This window comes from Sinohyriopsis cumingii, chromosome 10 (assembly GCF_028554795.1).
Source record: "Sinohyriopsis cumingii isolate HCF-2022 chromosome 10, ASM2855479v2, whole genome shotgun sequence".
In the NCBI taxonomy this organism is placed as follows: Eukaryota; Metazoa; Mollusca; class Bivalvia; order Unionida; family Unionidae; genus Sinohyriopsis; species Sinohyriopsis cumingii.
The window spans coordinates 79,741,258-79,759,591 of record NC_142970.1 but is presented as its reverse complement, the minus strand read 5'-3'; the positions used below and the strand labels follow the sequence as shown (position 1 = coordinate 79,759,591).

Genomic DNA, 18,334 nt, shown 5'->3' with positions numbered 1-18,334 from the left:
CCGCGACGGATTTGAACGTTATTCTTTTTCATCAATGAAGTAACCGCGCCAAGAAATTCTCGACCTGGATCAACCTGGAGAAGATTTGGCCATGTTAATGGGGATCGGAAATAAATTTCGTTAAATGCCTTAGCAATTTCCGTTGCTGTTTTATTCGATAATGGCTCTGCTTCTTTGTACCTGCTAGCGATATCGACAATAGTCAGAACGTACTTGTATGTGACTCCGTCGACGGTATCGTGAGGAAGAAACATCAGATCCGCTTGGTGGACCTCATTGGGGACGCTGACGGTAAAACTCGCGTATGGTATTTTTTTAGGTGGAGGGAGATATATTTGCCAAATTGCCTGTTTTGATAGCCACGATTCAGCGATGGATTGTTTTACCGATGCGACTTTGGCGAGTTTGGCAATTGCTGATTTTCCTCGCCAGAATCCTCGCGGAGAATAATATATATCTTCCATATTATTTACCAGCGCCGAATACTAATTTGCCTTTCATCGCGCCTTTTACCAGCCAGGTTGCCAATTTTTCTTTGAAACCTTTATTAGGAATCGCGTCTAATGCGTGAATTAGCTTGATATCAGCAAGATGCCTCTGTTGTAAATCTTCGCTGCGATACGCGAGATCGTGGTAGTAACAAGCTTCATCGATGGCGTTTATTGGATTTTCGCCTTGCTTTGGTTGTTTATTATTATCAAGTCTGATATCGAGTCTCGTTCCAGGTCCGCAATAATTGTACCCTGGTAGATGCTTCTCTCCGGGATATTTCGCCCAGGGTAATCCAGGTAGATTTGTCAAGGAGGCTGCGATATCTCCTCCGGTTCTACTTTTTTTTTTACAAATCTGAACTTGCGTGTCTTACAAACTTCGCATTCTCCTGCGATTGCGTTTCTGTTGTTGCGTGTGACGATTTCGGTCGGATTTATTGTAGCTGTGTGTGTGCGACACTTAACACAATATAGATCCATGTATTTTATTAACATGAATGTAATTGATTTTTCAGCCACGAAACGAAGCGAACAAGTGAAACATCATGCTGCATTACCGAATTCGATTAGAATGATAATCATTGGTCCATCAGGATCAGGTAAAACGCAATTATTGCTGAATTTGATTATGAGATGGCTGAAATGGGACAGGTTGTACTTGGTTGCACCATCCGTCGATGATCAGCGTTGTTACCAAGTGCTGAAGGAATTTAGCGACAATACCGATGAGGGCACGATCGAATTCATCACGGATATCAACGAAGCTCCATCCGTGGATAATTTGGACGGTGATACTAATAATCTTGTTGTATTCGACGATGTTATGCTGGAAAAGCAGACCAACCCGGCTAGAATATTCTCGCGTGGCAGACACAAGAATACCGATGTTATTTACGTGACACAGAGATACACGCAGATTCCAAAGGTGATCAGGGACAATTGCAATATTTTATCTGTGTTCAATGGCGTAGATACGCACACGCTGAGAAATATCCATCAGACCTGGTGCAACGGTGACATGGATATAAATAAATTTAAAAATCTATTCAGCCGCGCTCAGTCAACGCCGCACGGTTTCATCACGATAAATCTTCATGATCCACGTAGTCGGTATCGCATCGGTCTTGATCAAATTTATTCATGAGAATGCAGCCGGACAATGCAACAAAAAATAATAACCAAAATAATTATCCCGCATAATTTATTTCCCTGTCTCGGATGCTATATTCATTGACACACCCGGCGTGACCACCTGATGCACCAAGTCTGGAATGTGCGAAAATCAGATCTCGTGAAAGGCTTTATTTTTGGATTCCAAGGCCTCTACGGATAAAGTTCTCGTAGGAGCGTTTATTTTGGCTGGAAAAAATGGTCTGTTAAACTTCCCTGCTGCTTAAAATTGTATAACAGTTTTTAGTGTTTTGGAATGTTTGCAAATAAAGTATCTATAAAAATAAATTATCTGTATTCTGATAGAATGATATACTGTATTTTGCATCTTTATTTATTTTGAGATAGGCTTTAGCTAGCTGCATTGCATTTTAATGAAAACAGCCAAAGAGAGAAAGCGTGCACTAAGGATGTGAGAGCCAGATATAAAATACTGTATCCAAAGTACAAGAAAGGAGAATACACTGTCAGGAAAATCCTTGTCGACTCAACATATGGCAAGAATATACATTAGTAATTAATGAACATAAAGGCATATATCACTTAGAAATATAAATACTGTTGTACCAAGTGTATATACCTATATTATTTTTTTAAATTATTAAATTCAAACAGTAAAGGCAAAATATTTGTTAAAGTTGACACTCCTTTAATTTTAAAGGTCATGAATTTTCCCTGTGGTAAAATAGCAAAAATATACAAACAATTGTAAAGACAAATACTTTTAATTCATGTATTAACTTCAACAAAAGGTTGCAGTTTTTGGCTTGTACAATACAATGCATATTAAATTTAATTTGCAGATTATGTCAAATGTCTGATGAAAACAGCATTCACAATTGGACAGGTGTCTCACATGAATGATGAAGGAGTAAAACTTACGGTAGATGTATCACCACCATTATGTAGTCTGTATGAGAGGCATGACAAGGATATTGTTACTCAAAATCTTCTTAGCATGTTTAATTGCTGTCAGCCTCATGAAAGCCAGAGTAGTTCAGGTTTTGATCAGGAAAGGCAGTACGGATCCTCTGAAGAACACATGATAGAATGATGACCCTCACTTCCTTGCCCAAGAAGTGCCAACACCACAGAGCAAATTGTCTATATGCTGTATACCGATGTCTTCTGAAATAATAATTTGCAAATTAAGTAAGTTGAAATATAATATACTTTATGCATTAGATCAAATTTGGAAATCAAAAGTTTTAGTAGATAGTATTAGTAGTGACCCAGTGTGATTTATCGTTATTTTGTATATCAGTAAAGTTAAATGATTCCAGTATAATCTGTGCATACATATATATATATGACCATCTTATTTTGCGACACAAAAAAAATTAAATAAAACAATATTTGTACATGTATATGTGTTGTTTTTGGGCATGATTCATCAGTATCACTGGTATAAAGGTTAGACAGTGTAGGCCTCCAGAACATGGGTTCAATCCAAGAAGATGTCATAAAATGACTTGAAAAAGTGGTTTATTTATTTGCTGTATTAATAACCCCAATACTATGCTGTCATGCATAGATCATGAAAGCAAAATGTATGAAAACAAAAGAAAATGAAAAATTACTCCGATATTTTACTTACTCATTTCCTTGTTCTGGATGTTCTCCAAATTGTTGTCTATACTGGTAGTATGCAACTTTTAAAACATGGATGTCGAGACAAACTGCAGTGAACCCTGGATGGTGTGCCATACACTGTATCCCCTGGTATTCATTGTGGATACTTGTGACCTTCTCTATGTCACAACAACATACACATTCCCTTGCTGTAGGCATTACCAAACAATGTCCACATTTACAGGTAAAATAGAGTTTTCTTCTTTAATGCATTGTGCTGTGCTTGTCAAATTTAATCTCATATTTATGAACACATCAATAGCACAGTACAATGATACAAACTGACTAATGTCAGGAACAGCAGCAGGTAGGGGCTACAGACCAATTTCCCGTTCACAAACAAAGGCTGCTACGAGAATTATCCCGCAGAAGAGCTCTTTTTTCCACTTTTAAGGTTTTCTACGGGTGTCATTTTTCGTCTCAGTAGACCAGCGATGCATAGTGAGCCACCTAGTGGTCGCCCCTACCTGCTGCTCCTCACAGTAAAATTAATATATTTTATCAAGTCCAATTCTATACCTGCAACGTGGATCGTGTAAATTTATAGTTATAAATCCATGTGGAGTTGCCTGAGCGCGACTAAATAGATTCTTGAATTCGTTTATGTCCATGTCACCGGCGCACCATGTTTGGTGAATATTACGTAACGTATGCGTATCCACACCGTTAAAAACAGCCAGAATATTACAATTATCTCTTATTACTTTAGGAATTTGAGTATACCGCTGAGTAACATAAATAACATCGGTGTTTTTGTGCAGGCCTCGAGAAAATATTCTAGCTGGATTTGTTTGTTTATCTGGCATTACATCATCGTACACGACCAAATTATTCTTTTTCCCGTCAAGATCATCTACGGATGGTGCTTCCTCGATATCTGTTATAAATTTTATTATATCATCGCCGATATCTGATGTATTATCGCTGAAATCTTTAAGTACCTGATAACAACGTTGATCGTCGACGGATGGTGCAACCAAATATAATTTGTCCCATTTTAGCCATCGCATTATCGAATTCAACAGTAACTGAGTTTTACCCGACCCGGATGGCCCGATTATTATCATTCTAATCGAATTCGGTAATACCGCGTGATGTTTTATTTGCTCGCGTTTCTTCGTGGCTGAAAAATCAATTACATCCATGTTATTAATATATTATGGATTTATATTGTGTAAAATGTCGTGCGCGCACACAAACCACGAACATAACCGAGGTTAAAACGCGCAATAACAGAAACGCAATCTCTGGAGTATGTGCCGTTTGTGGTACAAAGAAATTTAAATTTGTAAAAAAAAACATGGAGGTGACATCGCCGCAGGACTCAAAGATCTTCCCGGATTGCCCTGGGCAAAATATCTCGGAGAGAAACATATCCCCGGATATAATTACTGCGGACCAGGAACACGATTAGATATCAGACTCGATGAAAATGATCAACCGAAACCCGACGAAGAGCCAATAAACGCTATCGATCGCGCGTGTTATATTCATGATCTTGCATATCGTAGTAAAGACCTGCAACAAAGACATCTCGCTGATGTGAAATTAATTCACGCGATAGATGCCATCCCTAATAAAAAACTCAAGGAAAGATTTGCAACGTGGATAATCAAGGGCGGCATGAAAGGCAAATTATTACTCGGCGCTAGTTATAAATAATGGAAGAAATATATTATTCGCCGCGTGGATACTGGCGAGGGAAATCTGCCATTACTAAACTCGCTAAAGCCGCCAAAGTAAAAATACCCACCGCGGCATCTTGGTTATCTAAACAAGCAATTTGGCAAATATATCTTCCTCCACCTAAAAAAATTCCCTATGCACATTTTGAAGTTAGCATCACAAACGAGGTTCATCAGGCCGATATTATGTTTCTTCCTCACGATACCGTCAACGGGAAAACGTACAAGTATGTGCTAACGATTGTCGATATTGCTAGTAGATACAAAGAAGCAGAGCCATTAGTAACTAAAACGGCCAGAGAGATCGCTGATGCATTTAATAATATCTATGCGAGATCTCCATTAACATGGCCGAAATTACTTCAAATTGATCCTGGGCGAGAATTTCTTGGCGCGGTTTCGTCACTTATGAAATCTAATAACGTTAATATCAGGCGCGGCCACACTGGAATTCATCGCGATCAGGCAATAGTCGAACGATTCAATAAAACGCTCGCTGAAAAATTATTTGGGTATCAGTACGCGAGGGAATTTATAACTGATGAGCGGTCTCATGATTGGGTATTAAGATTGCCAAGCGTAATTAGCGCAATAAATAATGAGATAACACGACCAATAAAAATGAAACCAATCATCGCTATTACAAAAACAACCATACCAACAAGGCGTGATTTCCCTGCGCAGCCCGTATTGGGTAACCTTATAGTTAGATATTTATATAAGCAGGGCGAGGCTGAAGGTGGCCGAAAAAGAGCGACGGATCCAAATTGGAGTGTCACATCGCATAAAATATCATCTGTGCTAAGGTCAACCGGAAGGCCGGCCATATACATGCTAGATCGATTTGCTCCTCAACGCGGATTTACTCGAGAGGAATTACAAGTAATACCAGCTGATACTCAGTATCCACCCGTGTCACTTAAATAACACGTCTATTACACTCTAGACACGATAATTTAATGTTTTTCTTTGTATGGCCGAGATTATTATCTTTTCTGTCCACGGTAAATTGTCTAGGGTCATTTTTCTGATATTTCCACAACATTATACAATTACAAATTGCACAATGGTTTTTTTGCTGTTCCCGTAGCATTATTACAGTATCTACATCAAGATCAAATTCGTGTTTGTTTTTTTTTTGTCATATTGTTTATAACTCGAAAATTTTCTTTTGATTATTCCAATGCATATTTCATCGCCATTTATTGTGGTATCTGGAATGATTCGTCCCAACTGAGATATTTTTCTGACCCTAGATACGGCTAAATAAACTAAATTTGACCACGATAATCTATCATCGACAATCCAAACAAAATTCTCTATGGTCAATCCCTGCGAGGAATGGATCGTCATTGCGTAACCTAGCTTCCACGGAGATTTTTCCTCATTTAGCATGTCATTGACAAAATTAATATCAACATAAACAATATCATTCAATACCAAATTTTTACTTTCTCCACAAACATTCACGTCAATGTTCTGTTTTCGCGTATCAGGTGGCCTATAACACAACGGTACCTGCAATAATGGAAATTTTTCACAATGCAACTTAAATAATTTTTCTTGAAGATTATCACGGATTATTTTTCTGCTAGCTACAATCAGGTGATCAGGGCGCCATAACTCAAGAAAATTACTCATGGAGGTTTCATCGATTATTTTTCTCATAAATTACATTGAATCTCATCTGGCTGTAATCGAATTAATTTTTTAAACTCAGTCAATAACTTATCCGTGGATCTATAATCGTCATTGATTTCCTCATAATAATCAACAAAATCTTTGAGCCACTCGTGAGGAGATTCTCCCGCTATCGGATTCGGTTGGCCATGATCTCCGCACATTATCACCGCGGTATTTTTTTCTGATAACCATTCCAAAAATAACTTCAACGTGGGTAAATTCACAGTGCAAACTTCATCGATTATTATAATTTTATTTATGTATTTATCTCCCATTCGCGCGGGATCCCATACACCACCGCTATATTTAAAATAACTGTGATACGTGCAAGATTTTACCCCGCGTTGTTTCATCTCACGCGCTAATCTGTGTGTTGGCGTTAACACGATCATATCAGAATTCATGAATAATTTTATCGCTCTCGTCGTTTTGCCGCTCCCTCCAGGACCATTCAAATATACAAATTTATATCTTGAAATTGGATCACTCACGGAAACTTCCCCGGATATCTCCGCGATTTCTCCATGATGATATTCCTCGCGGTCTTCAACGTCGGCATCCTCGCAATAACCAAGAATATCCTCATCTTTTTTTCTCCAACTGCCCCATGGTCCATCCTCGATGAGATATTTCTCCACCAAATTCAAGTATTTTTCATCGATATAAAACGAATCCGTTGCTACTCGCACTGCAATATCCGGAAATCTGTTTATCATTGAAAGTAAATTTATACTCGCATAAGCTAACATCGATGATCTCAGATGCGTATATTGCGGAGATTCCCCCTCAAGATAACTAACTACGGTACCTAATTTTATTTCATCAACGAATATATTCTCTCTATTACAAAATATACCCCTCGATACCGTATCTGCGATTATAAAATCTAACTCGGCATCATTCATAATTAATCTAGCGTGGCGTCGTTTATGATCAACCGAACCTCCCTGAGTAAATTTTCCTATTATTTTTCTTCCGATATCTTTAGCGTTATCACAATTTGTTGGTAACCACACTGAAGTTTGTTTTTTATACGATATAATTGCCTCACTGACCGTTAATTCCGTCAACATCGCTGAATCTAGCATATACTGCAACAGCGCTGTATGCATCCAACGTCGCTGCGATAAATGTCTTCCAAACCAAATATAGCAGATTTTATGTAAATTATCCGCGAATTTGAACGAAATGACACGGGCGAATCCTGTCAAATAATCTGGTAATGGTCCGTTTATTACAACACGCGTCATTTCGTTGCAGGGATGCCCGTATTTAGCGAAATATTTAGCACAGTCGCCATACCCTAGAAAACTTCCCGGATAGCACGCCGACATGTCGATGGATACCATATTATTTGTAAAATCATATTTGGTATTCCATAATCCTCCGTGACCGTATTCTACGCAGCTCATCTGTATATCTTCGAGGAATTCACTTCGTGTTGGCTTCCATGAATTTCTTTCTCTGGCAGCATGGGCAGCAACAGATGGAACCGTGAAACAATTTGTTAATAGCTCCTCAGGATTTTCCGAGTATTTATACGCTAATTTACTCATCGAATCATGAAGATTTTTATTTCTGTAAATATCACAGCGCGGCAGAACAAATTGATCGTATTTATCCTCGCTCGAGAATAACCAAACTGAAATAGGGTCTAATTTACTCAATTCACCGATAAATTTAAATATATCCTCGTCGAAGAATTTAACTGTGCGCGCCCGTGGAAATATCGTTACCGCGCTCGACCACGCATGAGAATTATGATCTACAATAACCATCGATGATCCACGAGATTTATACGGTGAGTCATATAAAATCTCACCCGATAATGTTTTAACCGCGATAGGAAACTTCAATTTTCTTGATAACGCAGCTACATCCTCAATCGATGCACCATTAATCACGGTCTTTGCCCACGCATTTATGCAAGATAATCTTAAATCGGTTAATCCCGATCCGCGTTTTGAGTTTTTCATGTGTTGGATTACACGCTCGGCAACGCAATTTAACACCGTCGACGCCTTCATCGGAGGTAATTTTTTTATATCTGGTTTGTCATTTAACCGATATATTCCATAAACGACCGCGCTAACCGGGTACGCCCTAACATAATACGGTCCATCGATGCCTAATAATAATCCAGGTCGGCTATGCGCGTCAAAAATAACATTTTTCTTTCCTCCAATGATAGGATCTCGTTTATCACGAATAATCCAAGTGCCATCTGGTACCTGCACAATAAATTTTATTTCGAATATAAATTTCTCATTAGGATGATTTTTCTTGATATAATCAATTATTCTATTTGCTCGTCCAATCGTCATTGTATTATCAATGAGATTTGTTTTCCACGTTGACCATACATGAACCGCTCCATCCTCGAAAAATTCCTTCTTCGCTTGATCAGCCTCAGGAATTGTGTCTTCAGCCTCATCAAGGTCAAATAATTTCATGTTATATTTTAGACGAATATTTAATACAATAATGGACCATTGTAGATGGTTACCAGTCGGTGATGTAAATTATTGTAATAAATTGTGCAAAAAAGAATATTGTGGCGCTCATATGCAATCTATTCGACGTGGAAGCTCCGGACCAATTGCTTGTATAATATGCCAGGTTGGTATACGAGGAAAGACTCGATTATGCCTAAAATGTGGCGGAAAACGATATCGTGATCTAAAGAGTCATTATGATAAAAAATCCGTCAATGACGTGATTACTCGCGAAGAAGACTATATTAATAGATTTCAAGCTAATAATGATTTAGACTAATAAATATTATATTATGAATTCCATATTCAGGGTTCAGCCGGAAATTGATGGCTACGAAGCGTCGAAGATGGAATCGTCAGGTATATCAAAACACAAAATTCCGTAGGTACTATCGATAAATTTGGTTATCTTAGATTTAATGCTGGGGGGAAAACTTATTTTAACCATCGATTTATTTACGAGTGTCATAACGGCCTCATCAAAGATAAGCTAGTTATCGACCATATCGACGGTGATACCTTGAACAATAAATTATCAAACCTTCAAGCGATTACCCATAGTGAAAATAGCTTGCGTGGTAATACCGGTAAAAATTCAAAATATCCCAAATCAGTCAAGTCAGTAAATTTACACACGGGCGAGGAAATAATATTCACGTCAATGAGGTCCGCAGGTGAATATTTTGGTATTAATTCCGCGTTGGTTCGTTATGTTGCAGAAGGAATACAAAAATCAACGTTTTCGTATAAATACGGCGAGTGGATCAAATTCTCCTATATTCCAATAATATTCGATTAAAGATATAATATTTACAATAATGAATGACGAAAATATTTCAATACTTATCGAAGCTATCGAGGAATTGAAAAATAAAAATATAAATTTACATGAGGATTTAAGTACGGATAAAATTATATCTGAATACGAAATTCTTGCTCAGAATAAAATCGATCACAGATACACACTGCCGTCCGAGTATAAACTTGTAAAAAATATTCAGTCGGCGATGTATCAGTCGCTGGCGCACGTCGAAGAAGCACAGATCAAAGATTTTATTGCGCTATCTACGATCATCGAAACGATTAGATCGAAGTTATCTGACGAATACGAATCAAGAAAAATTATTGGTACTCGCGCCAGACAACTAAAAAAATTAGTAAATAATCCTTAGAATCCTTGATTCCAGAATTAAAAAAAGGAAAAATATATTTATAGTATGAACGATTTTGCGGCGTTAAATGTGTTTAAAAAAATTATTTTTATGAAAAAATGATAATTGATAAAAATTGTTGCCATTATTTATTACCACTCGATAAAATGATGACATTTACATTTCGTAATGGTGAAATAATACCGATCATTGACGATGATATTTTACCTGATTTAACTCCGTTTTCGCTGATCAAAATAGCCGAGGAATTCAATTCTGAATTTCAGCGACGAATTAACAAAATATCACGAGGAGAATTTATACCAACCAAGGAATATCTTCTTGCGGCTGAGTATATTAAAATTGCATCGGTTAATCTTCACACTTCAATGATTCTCAAAATTGAGAATAAATGCATAAATTATAATTTTTATACCAATAAGATTCGTGTTTATTAAAAAAAAAATATATTTTACCCGCATTTTATCTATGATTTTGAGATCCTAGAATCGAATATTCTTAAATCGAAGATTCTGAGAATTAAAAATCGAAAAAAAAAAATATTTTGCCCGCATTTTATCTAATTTTTTTTTTGTGTTTTTTTTACGGGGTAGAACTATGATCTTGCTAGTAGATTTATACTCAGCGTTTCTCCGCGAATATCAAGTAAATTTCCAGATTGATTCGTTAATCTAAAATTAATTCTCGACAATAATCGATTATGACACCGTAGGAAAAACAAATTAACTGGCTCTTTCACGATCAAGGACCCTGGTGGTGTTGTTGGTGAAAATGAATATAGAACAAATCCCTGCTGAACTCGCGCTGATACATCCGCGAAAACGCTGTAGCTGCCATCGATAATGTCCGCGTGAAGATTAACCGCAACAACATCGGAGATATTCACGATGCCCGGTGAAATATGTCTTCCTAGCCGTGATGGATCATTATCGTGCCTTAATATACTCGGTGGTGCTAAAAAAATTTTCCACGCTTCTTGTAATCTCGGAAATAACCTATCAACGATATCAGTGACGGATTTTCTTAATTCAGTTGCATTATATCCGGGTAATATGGAACCTGGTAATGTTTCTTCTGTTAGTCCGTATGCAGCCATAAAATTATTCTTGTGCTTATATGGACTTCCCGCCTTATCGTCTATCATGATCTTAATTAATTCCCTGTTGACAAATTCCATGTCAAATATAATCTGATTGGACATTTCTATGATTTTAGTAATTTCCTCACACGAAGTTGCTGATACGTTAAAAATACACTCATTAAAATACTGTTCTAGTCGCGGTAATAATATTTCATTGATCGTCGTTATATTTTCTCATTAATTCCTTAATTTCCCGTAACTCATAAATCACGCTGCGACGATCGGGAGCTGTAATCATCCAAGCCATATCGTCATAGTATCTGAAAATAAAGAAGTTGGAGAGTGGAACCGTAGAAAGGCTTCTTAATATAGCATTTGGTATTTTACCGTAATTTTCCCCCAGATGATGATAATTTTTCTTGTCGGTGATATAATCGGATTTTTCGAGTTTTGGTTGATCTGAAGGAGGAGAAGGTTCATTCTCAGGCCAACCTAGCACGGATCTGATCGAGGATTTATAAATATCGACGATGTACGGCGATTTTAACTCAATCACTGACGTTAATGTTGGTTCGTGCACGGATATTTTTATTCCAGGTTCGGCATCACCGGTTATATTCGTTATCCTATAAGTGAGTTCATCGTTAATCTGTTCGATTTGATAACTACCTGTTGGTAATCCGACCATGGTCCAATCTGGAGTACCATTGGGTTTATTCTTGTTAGCGAAAATTAATATATTATTTGATAATAATTGTCCACATGACTCCGATCTGATATTGGGCCAACTGTAATAGACACGTAACTGTGATAGCGCAATTTCGTTGACGGGTATCAGTGTTGGAAAATTAATACTAAATTCCGGCTTAGTCGAGCTCGCCGATATCACTGACGTTGTTGGCGGTGTTGTATTTGTTGCAATCTGCGATAACTCCGACATTATTATCATCGACAACCTTTAACATCAATGAAAATTCGTGATCGGATATAATACCGTTATTGAGACTTTCAGAGAGCAACGTTGATAATTTTGTATACGCGGCCGTTGTGGTATTTAGTTTATTCACGTACGAGGCTAATTTTGCATGAGAACACGAAGATAATTTTTTCGCGACGATATTAGCAACACCAGCTACCACCGTTGATGCTGAAACCACGATGGTTACGGCGACGGGTGCCATCATCGATACCGCAGATAAAATCACTCCAACGCCAGTGATAATCGCGCTTATCGTATACACGAACACGTCGATGGTCATCAATCTTCGCTGATATTTTTTTACCTTTGCCGAGAACCCATCCACGGACAATTTTAATGAATCTTGCCATGCTCGAGCTTGATTATATCTATAATCGCTCATTACTGAATTTGTGTCCAACTAAATGATGAGGGTATCTCAGCGATGAATTCCGCACACCACCAATATTCGGTCGGCGTTGTTAATGTGCGATCTGGTGGTTCTAGTTCAATTTCTTCTTCGACGTTGTTTTCTAGTGGAATATTTAAAAATCCAAGAAATCTATCTGTAGTGTGACGCCATTTATACCTTTTGGATATCATTCTAAATCTCACCTTGGATAATACGTATATTTGATAAAAGCCAGTGATTGGCGCTCTGTAGGTAAATTTATTATTTTCTGGCGTCCATGTTGCAATTCCGGACACTGTCGTGAAAGTTAAATTTATAATTTGATCCGGTGTTGTCGTTGGTGGAATTTTAACGAGGCTCGTCTTATTTATAATTGTTGGAATAAACACGTTGATGCCAGCAAATAAATCCGCGGATTTTTTAATCTCGGTTATTTTTGTGTTAATTTCGGTTATTTTTGTGTTAAAATCGCGAATTTCTCCATCGTACAACGACATATCAACTTTACCACGCATTAGCGCGCCGAGATTGTTTATCAGATTATTTAACGCGAGAATATCATCGTTGAGTTTTTTCTTGATAGTATCAAAATCAGCGATATGAGTATTATATGATGTTTTATCAACTTTATCTTGTACTGATATGGGAATATTCCTGAATTCGTTCACGTGAGCGTCATATTCATCTCGCTTGATTATATCACCTATTTTAACACTGCTAGTTCGTAATTTACCGTGTTGATCTTGAAAGATAGCAACATCATTAGCGTCTACACCCGTTATCGATAGAAGATTATTAAGGTCGGTTTTAGTTGCGTATTTGGATAAATCGATATCGGCTATGCCAGTTTTTACTCGGAATAGCGATCGTCCGTAAATGTCAACCATATTTATTTGACGTATATTCAAGCATGGTTTTATGGTACGGATTCGTCGTGCGTGAAATCGCTTCAAGAACATTAAGTGACTCCGGTCCGCATATCGGCGGATCGGTTAGTGTTTGCGTTGGTAGCGTTGAATACCAAATCGGAATTTTTAACTTTGATGTGTATTTGATGAATTCGTTTGGTGGCGCTAACCCATACGAGTCAAAATAAATAACCTTGCGAGGATTAATCGCGTAAGAGACCCAATGCGTTCCCGGGCCGGTACTTGAATCGAGATTTATTATCCCGGTTTCATTGATGTTTGGTTTATCTGGGAGTTGATCTCGCATAAATACACCCCTGAAAAATTTTATTTTTCTACGAATTGCCTCCGCAGATAGATCAAAATTCGACATTGGAATTATATTCGTCTTAGTCCTCTTCCCAGGTACGTTCCCGGTAATCTCAGGCCGTTTCCTCGTTTTAGGAACGCCCTCATTGCGGCCGATTGTATTTCTGGATTTAAAATTATTCCTGGCAGCGGTAAATTTCCCTGTTTTAATCGCGGTAACATTCGCGCCAGCGAAGCTATATTTAACGGGGCGAGATCTCCTCCTTGTTTTTGTCCCTGTTTTAATCGCGCTAGTGCCATCGCCAGCACCACCGGCGCTAAACGCCTCCCCACGGCCATTTTTTGTTCCGGGCTGAGATTTCCCCCTTTTTTTTTCACCGTATTGTCCTCCCGTTATTTTTTCCATTAACTTCGTAGTCCCAAATCCGGCCGCGGCACTTAGTGCACCCGTCACTAAAGGAATAAGGAAGGGAAGAATTCCGCCGGTTTTGATCATATCAGCGATGGCACCAGGGCTGAGTTTAATCTGGACACCTGAATTCGCTGATTTAGCCGCATTAAAACGTCCGTGTTGCGTCTTAGTTAATGATAATTTATTTGGTCCACCGTGAAGTTGATCGTATTTCAACGTCAACGTTGTACCACAATTTTTTGTCATTGACGATTGAAGTCTTTTTGACTGGCCAGGGGTCAGTGTAACACTAACATGATCGTATGGCATCCTATATTTTTACATCGATCTAAATTTACATTTGTTCTACGGGCGCGTCTATTACTCTCATTCGGCCGCTAATTCCTTCTAGGATCATTGTTCTATCGCTGAGAATTATCGCGTATGCTCGATGATTCGCCCCACCACTAGTAATACTCGCCTTGAAATGTATATCTACGACGGATTGTCTTACCAGATCAAGATGTTCCAGTGAAAAGTAATAGATAGGGTAAAGTGTGTTGAAATCCTTCTGTGATATTTGCAGTCCGGTATCTATATTCTGATCTCTTCCCATAAAACTTAATAGACGATGATATGCGCGAGCCGTCGAATAGTTTGCAAAATTTATCGATATTTCCTCAGTTGGTTCTTGTTGCCCGTTTATTCTCAGTGATATTTGCGTTGCAGCAACTCTATCAAATATCATATGGCTATGAGTTTGATCGTATCTGTTTGTGTTTTGGATAACAATAAATATATGTCTTGGTGCAGATACACCCTGCTGTGAGGCAATACGCCATGTAAAAATACCGTTGATATCTGTGTCGATATTGTCGGTGGTGGTAGTCAGCCATGACATAATCGACTTACCACCTTCCTCCATAAAGGACATTAATTTTTGTTCCTCGAGCATCGATGGGGTTATCGCTAGCATCCAGAGAGTAAATTTGGTTAGTATTACTTTACCGTCGTCACCAGCACCAGCGCCAGCTTCTCGCCAAATAGCGTCATTGCTGTTATCTTTTCTAGTAAGGACAATTGTATGTTTTGTTCCGAATATTACTTTCCTGAAATGTCTGCAAAATCCAAATATATGCGATAATGGAATCGCGCAGTAGAAACTTCTACGTTGACGTTCCAGCATAGATTTTCGCGTGGCAAATCCGAGGTTATAGTTGGGATTGGGATGTTTTAGGATATCATAATTGGCGCCATCAGCTGGCCTGGCTTCGTGTTCGCCATCATCAACAGGCTGTGGAGTTACCACTGTAACACCCGCAGTCATTCGTAATTTAATGTTAGGAAAATGCTCGGGATGATCCGAGTTATCCTTGGCAAACATCATGCTAGGACCGGCCGATCTGGTAAAATCATCTGAATATCTTGCTAGTCCAATAATTGTCGTGGCTATATCAACGCTATTATTTATTGTCTCGATTTCTTTTCCATCAGTAGTAAGGTGGGGCACCCTAGGGACAATGGGACTTAGCATTAAAAAGACCCCTGGGCAACTCTAGGGACAATGGAAATTTAACATGGAGAAAAATCGTGGGCAACTCTAGGGACAATGGGAATTTAACACAGAGTTTGGGTCTGTCTAGGGACAAGGGGAAATTAACATGGGAATAGAGTTTGGGTCTGTCTAGGGACAAGGGGAATTGAACATATGGAAATTGAACATGGTGGGTCTGTATAGCGTCAAGGGGAATTGAACATGGTGGGATTGTCTAGGGACAATGATGGTAGAGGGTCAAACACAACAGAGACAGAAACATGCATACACTAGTACAAGCGTGAGATTTATATATAAAGCATTACCAATACCTGAAATCTTGCTGGGGTGTTCAAAAATTTGCATAATTGTAATGATGCTATAAATAGCTATAATCAAGGAAATGCTCAACGACAAAATGGATGTGACTAAAAGTAACGCTAAAATGACGAAATTGTCCCAGAATTTAAAGGAAAATAAACATATCCCCGAAAATTAAGTTACAATGGTTTAGACTAAAATGGATAAAATTAGTAACTACTTACAATATCAACTTCTGTGACGATCGTGAATAAATACCTATGTATCTATAATCAGCTGAAATTCCTATGAAATCCCACTATCTATTTATAGCTCCAACTTGTGGGTTTTTCCTTTGGAAAATCCCACTATCTTTTTATAGCCTCAGCTTGAGTGACGTTCCTGTTTATGAATTCTAGTATATATGTATAGCTACAAAATGTGGAAATCCCCAAGTCGATATTTATAGTCTCAAAATTTCCAGCCTCAGTGACGTCACTGTACTGAACACTAGGGGATAAATGGCAACAGTGTTGCAAGTGGCTGACCTGAATACGCGCTACTGTAGGTAGGTAGGTAGAGTGTATCTGATAGGGATAAAGTGAGTTTTATAGGGACAAACAGAGACCAATACACACATACACACACACAACATACGCGCGCAGACTCACACACACACACACACACACACACAGAGGGAAGAGGAAAAAACAAACCCCAAAATATACTATCCACACTCGGGAGGAAGAAAAAAAAAACAGCCAAATATACGATCTACACAACGTACGCGAACAAACACACACACACACACACACACACGCGCGCAGACTCTCTCTCTCTCTCTCTCTCTCTCTCACACACACACACACAGAGGGAAGAGGAAAAAACAAACCCCAAATATACTATCCACACTCGGGAGGAAGAAAAAAAACAACCAAATATACGATCTACACAACGTACGCGAACAAACACACACACACACACACACACACACACACGCGCGCGCGCAGACTCTCTCTCTCTCACACACACACACACACACACACACACACACAGAGGGAAGAGGAAAAAACAAACCCCAAATATACTATCCACACTCGGGAGGAAGAAAAAAAACAACCAAATATACGATCTACAAAACGTACGCGAACACACACACATACACACACACACAGAGGGAAGAGGAAAAAACAAACCCCAAATATACTATCAACACAGAAGGGAGATAATACAAACCCCAAATAAACTATCCACACAAACGTACGCGAACGCATACAAACCCCAAATATACTATCAACACAGAAGGAGATAATACAAACCCCAAATAAACTATCCACACAAACGTACGCGAACGCATACAAACCCAAAATATACTATCCACACAACGTCGCTAACGCATACAAACTCCAAATATGCTATCCACACTCGGGAGGAAGAAGAAAAAACAACCAAATATACGATCTACACAACGTACGCGAACACACACACACACACACACACACACACACACACACACACAGAGGGAAGAGGAAAAAACAAACCCCAAATATACTATCAACACAGAAGGGAGATAATACAAACCCCAAATAAACTATCCACACAAACGTACGCGAACGCATACAAACCTCAAATACACTATCAACACAGAAGGGAGATAATACAATCCCCAAATAAACTATCCACACAAACGTACGCGAACGCATACAAACCCCAAATACACTATCAACACAGAAGGGAGATAATACAAACCCCAAATAAACTATCCACACAAACGTACGCGAACGCATACAAACCCCAAATATACTATCCACACAACGTCGCTAACGCATACAAACCGCAAATATACTATCCACACTCGGGAGGAAGAAGAAGAAAAACAACCAAATATGCGATCTACACAACGTACGCGAACACACACACACACACACACACACACCACAGAGGGAAGAAGAAGAAAACCATTATACACTATCCACACGCAGTGAAGAAATAACCCTTTATATATACTATCAACAGAGAGTGAAGAAAATAACCCATTATATTCCATCAACACAGAGTGAAGAAGAAAAAGTTTTTTGAAAGCACCTAAGCCCTCACCTGCAATGACCAACTC

The 18,334-nt window shown here is 38.5% G+C and overlaps 1 protein-coding gene across 1 annotated transcript; it reads right to left on the bottom strand.

Annotated features, from left to right (window-relative positions):
• Positions 1-2,367: 2,367 nt before the first annotated feature.
• LOC149790458 (uncharacterized) lies at positions 2,368-3,588 on the bottom strand. Its single transcript, XM_089972517.1, has 2 exons — positions 3,259-3,588; positions 2,368-2,789 (listed from the first exon to the last, which is right to left on the bottom strand). Exons 1-2 carry the CDS (start codon positions 3,450-3,452, stop codon positions 2,624-2,626), a joined length of 360 nt encoding a protein of 119 aa, XP_089828643.1. The 5' UTR covers positions 3,453-3,588; the 3' UTR covers positions 2,368-2,623.
• Between the last annotated feature and the right edge of the window lie 14,746 nt (positions 3,589-18,334).